The 10,426-nt window shown below is 55.7% G+C and overlaps 1 protein-coding gene across 2 annotated transcripts; it reads right to left on the reverse strand.

Annotated features, from left to right (window-relative positions):
- Positions 1-463: 463 nt before the first annotated feature.
- Positions 464-9,735, reverse strand: Dusp15 (dual specificity phosphatase 15). 2 transcript variants are annotated; one of them, XM_076851664.1, is made up of 8 exons: positions 9,396-9,470; positions 8,776-8,809; positions 7,072-7,154; positions 4,134-4,183; positions 3,177-3,251; positions 2,390-2,471; positions 1,883-2,054; positions 464-1,072 (listed from the first exon to the last, which is right to left on the reverse strand). In XM_076851664.1, the coding sequence occupies exons 3-8, from the start codon at positions 7,152-7,154 to the stop codon at positions 791-793; spliced, it is 744 nt and encodes a 247-aa protein (XP_076707779.1). In that variant the 5' UTR covers positions 8,776-8,809; positions 9,396-9,470; the 3' UTR covers positions 464-790. The 2 variants fall into 2 exon arrangements, with proteins under 2 accessions (XP_076707779.1, XP_076707780.1); XM_076851665.1 differs by lacking the exon at positions 2,390-2,471 and having other exon boundaries at positions 9,470-9,735.
- Positions 9,736-10,426: the final 691 nt, after the last annotated feature.

A 10,426-nucleotide genomic window follows, 5' to 3' on the forward strand; every position in this document is an offset into this window, starting at 1 on the left:
AGGTGGGTTCTCCCCACCAGTAACCTCCCAAATCAGGAGCTACTTCCTACCAACTGTCATGAGACTTAGGCTCCCCAGTTCTAGCTGTGTGTTCTTGAGCAAGCTGCCTGACCTTTCTGAGGCTTACATCTTCCCCTAGGATAAAGTAAACTTCAGCAGTGAGAGGTCAGGTGTTGGGGAAGCACTACTGGATCTTACTGGCCAGTGCCTGTGTGGAGAAGAGGTGGGGGGCTTCGAGAGGTGGAAGGAAGCACTTAGGAGCCTCTCAGGAGGGAGATCAGGGCTCTGGGAGAGATGAGGGGCTGTGTCAGGAGTTCGCCGTCCCAGAATCCAGCTCTGCAGACCGCAGTTGAGGAGGTTAGGCCCCTCCGTCCCCGACGGCTGCACACTGCACACCTGGCCCTGTTTTCCACAGACGCTAGGGTCTGGCCTTTGTTGAATGACAGGCACGGGGTCAGGCAGCTTTCGTGTCTCTTTAATATCCCTCCAGCCCGGTCCACCCCTTCCCTACCTACTTCCCGCTCCCGCCGCCACTACGGGTGGAAGCCGGGCCCCTCCCCCAGCCCAAGGACTAAGGCACCAGGTGGCTGCAGCTGGCCGGCCCGGACACAGACGCACAGAGGGAGGACACACCGACCGCGGACGCAGACAAGCGAGGTGGACATGGGGGCAGGGATCGGGCCTCTGCGGGGCTCCCACAGCCTCTGGGCCCGTCCTGACTGTGGGGGGCCCAGACAGCCCCCGAAGGGGCGGAGCGGGAGGCCGAGGGGAGCCGCTCGGGGCGGGGTCCTCACTTGCTGCCCTTGCGGGACAGACACCGAGGGAGGCAAGAGAAAGTCTGCTTGACGCGCGCCAGCAGCGGCAGCGACCGGTGGGCGTCCCGCGTCGTGCGCGGCACCAGGCGCTGCAGGGTCCCCTCCGAGGCTGACGAGTGCGGCGCGGTCGGGGCGGCCGAGGCGGCCGAGGTGGCAGAGCCCTGGCGGCAGCGCTTGCACAGCGGCAGCAGCGCGCGCACGTCCTCCTCGTCGCGGAACGGGCTCTCCCCGAAGCGCTCCTCCAGCTGCCGGCGAAGCTGGGTGGCCGCTGCGGAGTCAGGGTCTGTCCCGCCCCAGGGCCGCCGCCCTCGGCCCGCTGCCCACCCCGCCCGCCCCCGCGAGCATCCCTTGGCCTCTCTTCTCGGAGTTCCAAGGCGCAGCCGCCGAGAGTCCCTCTCCCTCCGCAACTCCCTCCATTTTCCAGATTTGCTAAAGTGACCTCCACCTACACAGCAGGGGCCGCATGAACCCCTCCCTCTGGCCTCTGACCACATCCGTGGTCTCAGCAACTGCGCTCACCAGGGCTTCTTTCTAGCACAGCCCTGTAGCTAAGCCTCTGGGGACCCTTCTGTCACCCTGCTGGGAGCCTTCAGGCCCTCCCAGCTCTCTCCTCTTTCTTCCCTCCTCTCTCACCCTTTGTGTCCGGGGGTGACCTCAATTCCTGAAATTCTGGGAGAGATAAGGAAGGGGATTGCTTTGACCTCAGAAAGATCCAACGCTGGGGTGTGTTAGGACCAGTTTTCCCCCAAGAGGTTAAACCCTCAAAGCTTTAGATGGCAGGCAGATGGATGGGGCCTGAGGACATGTTGGGACACCAGGCCAGACTGAAGGGTCTACAGACTGGTCTAGGGGCAGCCAGACTCTAAGTTTAAAAGCAAACAAATGAACCCCCAAACCCACCTGGCTGTTAACACAAACTAAACTCAGGAGCTGGATTGGTTCAAGACCCCAGGATAATCCGACAGATCTGAAGCCTGGGCTGAATTCCTCCCAATCCTGCCCAGGGTTCAAGGGGAAAGAAGGGTCCCTGGACCCCCCCAGTCCAAGCAGCTCCTGCCAGCCCTTACCTTCCGGGAGTGTCCCCAGCCAAACTCCTCCAGCTGCTGCCTGAAGCCTGGGTTGGGGTTGGCGATGGGCCGGGTGGCCTTGATGGCTTCAAGCACTTCCCTCCAGCCCAGCCCCGTCACCGTCATCACATATGCTGTCACAATGGTGGTACTGCGGGAGATGCCTGCAAAGCTGGGGTCCCCAGCAGCCCCCGGGCTTCAGGTAAGGTTCCATCTCCCCCATACCTCCCAGGCACCCGCCCACTGAAGCGCCCCTGCCCTTGCCTCCAACCACAAGCAAGTGGCCAGGACCTCTCCTCCTAGCTCCAGGTCTTTGCCCATGAGATTCCCTCTGCCTGGCATTCTCTCTCCCACATCAAAGGCCTGGGCGAAACCTCATTCATTCATTCAAAAAACATTTCCTCATCATCTTTTCCTTTTTCAGGTCCTGGGGACACAGGGAGGGAATAAAAGAGCAATGGTCTCTTCTGTCCTGGAGCTCAGTAAGTTGGGGAGACAGACACTAACCAGAGACATGATTTCAGGTGGTTGTAACTGTGTTGAAGATGAGTCTGGGGCCTAGGAGTTCCATAGAGGAAGAGGTGTTGATCTAGTGGGGATGATGAGGAAGGGTCAGGGAAGGGGTTTCAGAGGTCTTGAGAGACAGGTAAGGGTCAGCCAACCATGTTAGCCAACCTGCCAACCAGGGCAGCGTGCACCAAGACCATAAGGTGGAAGTCTGGTGGAATTGAAATATGGGAGTCTAGTGCAACTGGAACAGGGGAAGGAGGGAGAGAGAAGGCAAGGCTTGAGAGAGTGGTCTCATGGAGGTTCCAGAAGTGCTGGCCAGGCTCAGTCTGGTTCTGCCAGAGCCCCAGCCAGGCACAGGACAGGTGCTTGGTGAGAAGTTATGGAATAAATGACATAGGCAAGGCCTGGGGTAAATGAGTAGATCAAAAGTCCCTCCTCCTAGCCTGGGTTCCCCACCTCACAGGCCTGGGAGAGGGGAGAGGGGAAGCCAGGAGGAATGGACTGCCCAAGTGCTGTGTGACCCCAGCCCAGTTCCTGCCCCTCTCTGGGTCATCTCTCTCTCTCTCTCTCATCAGCTCAACAACCTTTCCCCCATTTTACAGATGTCAAAACTGAATCTCAGGGAGAAACAACTGCTGGGCTACGACCTCAGGCTGGTAAAGAACAGGACCCTGACTGGAGCCTGTGGCGGCTCCTCTGGGTGAATGGTGGACTGTCAGTGTTGTGGCCCTCGGGATGGCTGTGTTGGGGATGGAGGACAGCCACCAGCTCCCCCTCAACTCACCAGTGCACAAGGCAGTTCCCCCCATTGAGCCGGCAACAGTGGATGAAGCTGATACATTCTTTGAAGTGCTTTTTGCTGGAGAAGAGAGGACAGAGGAGCGGGTATGGGGGGGTTTCCCGGGAGCCCTTTCCTCATGGGACTATCAAGGGACATGGAGCCCTGGGCGCTCAGGTCAGCCAGCGTTGGCAGGGAGCAGGGGGAGGTGTGGGAGGCAGCGGTGGTGGCAGGCCAGGCGGGAGGGGCCGCCATCCCGCAGAGCGTCCCTGCAGGGTCCTGCAGTTTTTGGCCTTTCAAGGAAATAGGAGGAGACCCGGGGTCCCACTTCTTAGGGGTCTTTCAAGAGTGGGACCCTGGGGTCTCCTCCTACCTATGTCCTTGAAAGGCCACACATAAGAACATCTAGGAACAATTCAGTCAGCCGTGGGCTGGGAGCAGAATTCCCCACGGGGCAGGAGTTTAGCCTGGGTCCATCCCGAGCTGAAGGGCACGGATGCGAATAGCCCCAGCAAAAATGTCTGTTTTCCTGAGCCCCCACTACCCGATAGCTCCTGTCCTAGATCCTTAAGGCATGTCATGGGACCTTTGAAAGCCTCCTTGCCTCTGGTCAGAACCCTGTTTTACAGATGAGGTTCAGAGATGGGAAGTGATTTGTCCAAGGTCACACAGCAGTAAATGGCAAAGGCTGGCTGGAACCCAGAAGTCTTAACTCCAAGGCCAGGAACAGGCTGAGCCTCACCTTCTGGAATCTGCTGGTGCACCTGATCCCTAGAGACAGGGAACTGTCCCCATCTCATTGCTGAGGAGACTGAGGCTCAGGAATGAGGGAGCATGGTTGAGACAAACTTGGGTAGAGGTGCCCTGTGACAGCTATCTGGTGTGAGTATTCTCTGTCCTTCCTCAGGCCTCCCCTCCCCCACTGCAGGAGGTAGCTCTGTTGGTCCATTCAGGGAAACTTACATGGGTACTTCAGGGGTGTCAGCCACCGGGATGCGAAGGTAGGTGATATCCTGCAAAGACAAAGCACACCTGGAATCCCGGTGACTCTGAAGCCTGAGGCGCAGAAACACAAGTTTGAGGCCAGCATGGGCTATTTAGCAAGGCTCTTTCTCAATATAGGTTTTTTTGTCTGTTTGTTTTAAAGGGCTGGGGATGTACCTCATTGGCAGAGTTCCCCTAGGTTCAATCCCCAATAGCACATAAACAAGCAAAAAACCCACACTAAGGGAGTGGGGACCTTGCCTGCACCCCCTTTCCTTGGCTGGAGCAACCCAAGTGCTGTGTGACCCCAGCCCAGTTCCTGCCTCTCTCTGGGCCACTCTTCTCTTTCTGTCCAAAGAAAGTAGGTACCATTTCTGTGAGCCTCCCAACTCTGTCTGTGATTCCAGAGCTTTCTGAGCAGACAATGCCCTAACTTCATAGGTGACTTGGACATGAGGACTTGATAAGAAGGACTTGGCAAACCTTTTATCCAATAGCCTGGGAAAGTGTCTCCCCTGCAAGTGGAGATTGCAAAATTACATAGTAAAAAGGGCAAAGCAGATTTGTTTATCTTGAAAAGAAGTAAAAATTATAAAACCAAGTTTACATAATAGTCAAGGAATAAACTGTGGGTAATTTTTCCAACACATTTGCTGTGATACCCTTTGCTTCATGCTTATTAATTTCCACATAATTTTGTCAAGATTATTTCTGCCCACATCCTGAGGACCTCAGTGCTTTTCTTGAGGACCTCCTTTGATACTTTGATGTTTAAGTGGCCCACCACTAGGCCCTCATTTGCCCAGGGCTTTGTGTGAAGTCCTGGCCTTCTCTGCCTAGCTCACATTCCCCAAGGTCATGAAACCCTGCATCTTTTGCAAGGTTTGCAATTTCACTTTGCAAAACATTTGGCCTTGGGTTTGCATGGTATTATCAAACTCTGCTAAATTCACTGGTGCCTGGGATGGAGAGAGGCTAGTGGGAGGAGGAGGGCTGCTGGGGCACAGGCTAATTTTTGTAAGCAGTCACCTCACAGGTGAATATATTAATGACCTGAAACCCTCCCCGTGAAGTCTATTTGGATTGCATATTCTAAATACTCCAAAACGAGGCTGCCCTATACGGCAAACTCACACTCCCAATGGCCTGGAAATTTCTTCTTTGACACCGAAAGTCATAGATTATTGGAGGTTGCCCTTAGAGACTATCAAATCTGTCACATGAAAACATGGAGGCTGAGGGCTGGGGTATAGGTCAGAAGAAGAGCACTTGCATAGTATGTCTGGGCCCAGGGCTTGACCCCCAGCACCTCAAAAAAAGGACCCAAATCGGATAAACTGAGCCCAGAGAGGGAAAGGACCCTACCCACATAGCACATCTGTGGCAGAACAGATTTTCTTTTTTGGTAATAGGGATGGAATCCGGGGCCGCTTTACCACTGAGTCACATCCCCAGCTCCCCAGCCTTTTTTTTTTTTTTTTTTGTGGTGCTGGGGATTGAACCCAGGGCCTTGTGCATGGGAGGAAAGCATTCTCCCAACTGAGCTATATCCCCAGCCCCTCCAGCTCTCCTTTTTTATGTTTTATTTTGAGACAGGGTCTCACTATGTTGCTTAGGGCCTGGCTAAGTTGCTGAGGCTGGTTTTGAACTTGAGATCTTCCTGCCTCAGCCTCCCGAGCTGCTGGGATTACAGGCATGTGCCACCACGCCTGGTGACACAGACTTATAAACAGATGAGGAGGAGGCTCTGTTTATGTGATAAGAATATTTTTGGGGGCTGGGGATGTGGCTCAAGTGGTAGCGTGCTCGCCTGGCATGCACGCAGCCCGGGTTCGATCCTCAGCACCACATACAAACAAAGATGTTGTGTCTGCCGAAAACTAAAAAATAAATATTAAAAATTCTCTCTCTCTCTCTTAAAAAAAAAGAATATTTTAAACTTTGGTATTATATCAGTTTTAATTTGTTGAGCATCTATTATGTGGCTGTCAGCCACTCAGCGAGGTAGGTACTGATATAAAAAATTTCATTTAGTAGGTCAGGTAACTGAGGCTCTGAGGTGGGAAGTCTTGTGCCCAAGGTCAGCAAGAGAATAAGTGATGAAGATGAGAACCCAGGTCTCCTACTGCAGGGCCTTTGGTCTGGACTGACTGCTTCCCACCTCAGTCCTGACACCCTCACCTCCCCTCTCCCAGGATTCCATGTCAATGCAGCCCCTGCATTGGGGACCACACTTTGCAGTGTTGGAAGCAGATTCATCACCCTGCATTCTCTTTGCATCCTCACAACAACCCTCTGGGGGCAGTCAGGATTGGGGATCAAAGGCCCAAAGAGGTGAAGTCACAGTCCAAGGTTGCATAGCAAGACACAGCCCAGAATCATCTGTTTGGAATCATCCATGCAGTAAAGGAAGATCTTGTCCACCCTCCCCTGTCCAGTACTGGGAATTGAACACAGAGCTATGTCCCCAGCCCTTTTAATTATTTCAATCTTGAAACAGGGTCTTGCTAAATTGCTGAGGCTGGCCTCAAATTTGCAATATCCCTGCTTTAGCCTCCTGAGTAGCTGATATTGCAGGCATGCGCCACTGTGAGGGCCTTTGTGTGGGCCTTTGTGGCTTTGTGAGGGCCTTTTTAAGCATCAAGGAGAGTCTTCTTGGGCCAGATGGCCTGTGCTCAAATCCCAGCTGGTAAGTTTCTTAGATGTGTGACCTTAGGTAAGTTAATTTACCTCTCTGGGCCTCAGTTGCCAAATAAGAATGATAATATAAACCAATCCAATGGTGAAGAAGACATAAGCATGAGTCAAGAAGACAAGACAGGACCTGGCATATGGTAGGTAGTTGATAAATGGGTGCTATGGGGATCTAGAGCCCATCCCCACCTATGCACAGCCCTGGGATGGGGGTTCAGAATACCTGCAGAAGAGGCTGGGGTGACTCATGAATAGAGATGATGTGTGTGATCTTATTCCGGCCCAGCTGATCCGGGTCTTTGGCATCTGAAAGAAACAGGTGTTTGCGCCAATTTGGCAAGTATGACTTATTGGGTACTGAGGCTAAGTACAGCAAGAGCCGCCACCCAGCTCTGCACCTCACCGCTTGGCTTGGCTCCCGCTGAGCCCCTCCTCCCCTGGCTACGGCTCCTTCTCCAGGTCCTGTACACCCTGAGGCTCAGAATGGCCTCTGGGGCACCCAGAGGACACAGCCCAGCCTCTCCCTGCCTTGCTCACGCTGTTCTTTCCATCCTAAACACCCTTGCCCAGCACATTCTTTGACCCAGCAGTTCTGCCTCTAGGAATCTGGGGACAGAAGCGTTTGTACACACAGAAAGCTGTTGGGTGGCAGACAGTGTTCTCTGCAGCGCGGTTCATATCAGGAATAGTTAAACAATTACAACCACCTCATGTCCATCAGAAAGGGACTGGGTAAATAGTGACATAGTCATAGTTTGGAACACTGTGCAGACATTAAAAGGATCTCTGTGCTGATGTGCAAGAATGCACACAGTAGACTTTGAAGTGGGAAGTTCAGATTCCAGAACAGTGTGCAGGATAGGTTTCCATTTTGTTTGAAATATTATATCTTTTATCTACAAAGATATATGGAAAACTACTCAGGGGTAGGTCCCACAGTAGCCTTTCTAGGGACTGGATGTTTAGCCCATGCAGACCTTCTAGGATCAGAATAAACAGCCCATGGCCCTCATCTCCACAAGGCCATGTCCTTACTCAACAATAGTCTTGGGAGTGCATATGGTATGCAGCCGTTGGGGTCTGGGGGTCAACTCCCTGGCTCCTATCCTCATGGGACCTACATACTTAAAGAGGACTCAGACCTTAATGTAGCCAAGTATGGAAATCAATGTGGCAGGAGCTACTGGGGTCCCAGGAAAAAAGGGACTAGGGCTTATGAGGGTAGAACATCTGAGCTCCTCCTTTTCAACACTGTAGACTGAAGTGGCTTTTCTATTCTGAATCCCCCAAGCCCTGGACCACCTGCCTCAGTCTGTTTCCTCCCTCACAGTCAAAGATCTCTGTTTAGATTTGCTTCCCTGCTGCCACCTGGAAGCCCCTGAGGAGGGGGATGGGGGGTACTGTTTCTCTTTGTCCCCATCCGCCATTGAAAGTTGGGAAATGTTGGATGAGAGAACAGGGAGGGCAGAAGCTTGTCGACTCACCACCCCAGCCTCAGCTGGATGATGGGTCTGTGCTTACAGGAGGGCCTGAGACCCCTCCTCAGGAGAGAAGGGGATGGGGGAAGGTTCCTGGATTCCCAGGTGGAAACACAGCCTTGAGCAGACCCCTGCTCAGAACCACAGGGCCAGAAGGGCCCTGAAGAGGCTGGTGGGCCTTGAGCCAAGGAGGCGGCAGAGGTGCAGAGCAGACTTGCCGCATGGTCCCAGCTCAGATCATGAACCTTGCCCTTTGGCCTTGTGGTGAAATGGGGAAGATGTCAGCATCAGACCCCAGCGCTCCATGGCTGCTCCTTCCCCTCCCCCGGGACCCCTTTCCTCCTCCCAGCCTGTGTGGCTTCCCCACCTCTAGCCCCATTCCTGACTCTGGTATGTGGGCCAGAGTATGATGGTGGACTCAGGCTTGGGACAGAGTGGGCAGTGCTCACCAATGAAGTTTCCGAGGTAGAGTCCAGGAAGTACCTAGAGGAAGAAGAGGCAGGGGTCAGCAGGGCAGGGCCCTACCACTTCCCACCTCTGGTGGCTGGGAGACTCACAGCCCCCCTCTGTCCCATGAGGGTTCCTCAGGAGCAATCGCTGAGGCTTGGGCCCTCTGTGAGAGAGTCTGGGGCTCTGGGGAGGTTGGGGGAGCAGGCCAGCAAGTTAACCAAGGGAGAGTCAGGCTTGGGGACCAGCGAGAGGGAAGAAGAGGGAGGCTTAGGGGACAGAGAGGGAGGGGACAAAGGACCCAAGGGGAATGGGAGGAGCAGCAGAATAGTGGGCTGGGGACCAAGGCCAGTGCAGGTGTAGGGCATGCAGGGGCGGAGTGGGGAGGGTCGGAAAAACAGCACCAGAGTCTGGGGAGTCTGAGAGAGGGACACAGCAAGACAAGGCAAGGTATCCCCGAGTAACAGCCACAGAGATACAGCAAGACACCGAGTCGCACAGAGGACAGACAGACACAGGCAGAGAGAGAGAACACACCGAGGCCTCGGAACCTCAGGGACACAGAGGTGTGGACACACAGGGCTCAGAGAGGGACCAGAAGGTCAGAGGCGGGCAGACCGACCTAGTCGCAGCCGGTGGCCTGCCGGAAGGGCTGGAGACAGCCAGGTGAGGGATGCGCGGTCGCCGCCCCCCTACCTTGGTCATGCCATTTCCCATGATCCTGGGGGCGGGGGTCGGGGCGCACCCCCAGCTCGCCGCCCGGAAAGCGCTCGGGTCACTGCTGCCCTGCTGGCCCAGGCCCGGAGCCTGCAGCCTGACGGGGAACCGGGGGCCTGGCGTCCGCGGCCCTACCCAACCTGGTCCCGCCGCCGCCGCCACCGCCCGCCGACCCCCGGCCCTGGAGGGAAACGAAGGAGCCGCCGCCGCCGCCGCCGCCGCCACCGCCGCAGGCTCCTCCTACCCCCTCGGTCATGTGGGGCCCCCCCGTGGGTCGTGGCGGGGGCCGGACAAAGCCCCAGTGTGCTGGGCCCACGGCCCGCGGGACAACGGCAGCTTGTTGCGGCCGCGTGGGGCGCCACCTCCGGAGGTGGGGGCGGGGCGCTCCCCCCACCCTGGCACCGTCAGGCGCGGCGGGGAGGGGTGTCCAGGGAGCCCCCGGCGGGTCCACCGGAGATCGGGCTCCCGCGGCGCAGACCGCCCTGCGCCCCTGGGCAGAGCACCCGCTCCCCCGCCCCGGGTCTCCAGCCAAACGTGAGCGCCTGGACTTGGGCTCCCAGCTCTTCAGGTTGTGTGCGCGACAAGAAAAGTGGGTGATTTCCTTCTGCTACATCACCCCGTCCGTGCAGCCTCCGCTAGCCCTCTGCCTTTCTCACTCTTCATTCATCCTCCTTCTCACCCATTAGCCCTTCTGCACTCTCACCCATCCTCCCAGCCATCCTCTTTCCTCCTGTCCATCCATCCCTCCTCCCATCCCTCCTCCTTCCTCCTGTCCATCCATTCATCCTCCCATCCATCCTCCTTCCTCCTGTCCGTCCATCCTCCCATCCAGCTTCCTTCTTCCTGTCCATCCATCCATCCTCCCATCCATCCTCCTTCCTCCTGTCCATCCATCCCTCCTCCCATCCATCCTCCTTCCTCCTGTCCATCCATCCA

Source organism: Callospermophilus lateralis, chromosome 3, assembly GCF_048772815.1.
Source record: "Callospermophilus lateralis isolate mCalLat2 chromosome 3, mCalLat2.hap1, whole genome shotgun sequence".
NCBI classification, from domain to species: domain Eukaryota; kingdom Metazoa; phylum Chordata; class Mammalia; order Rodentia; family Sciuridae; genus Callospermophilus; species Callospermophilus lateralis.

Coding starts and splice junctions, on each gene's coding strand:
- Dusp15 (XM_076851664.1), bottom strand. CDS start 7,154: ATGCCAAAGACCCGGATCAGCTGGGCCGGAATAAGATCACACACATCA. Junction 4,184..7,071: donor CACCCCAGCCTCTTCTGCAG/GTATTCTGAACC, acceptor TTGTCTTTGCAG/GATATCACCTACCTTCGCAT. Junction 2,055..2,389: donor CACCTGAAATCATGTCTCTG/GTTAGTGTCTGT, acceptor TGGGGACCCCAG/CTTTGCAGGCATCTCCCGCA.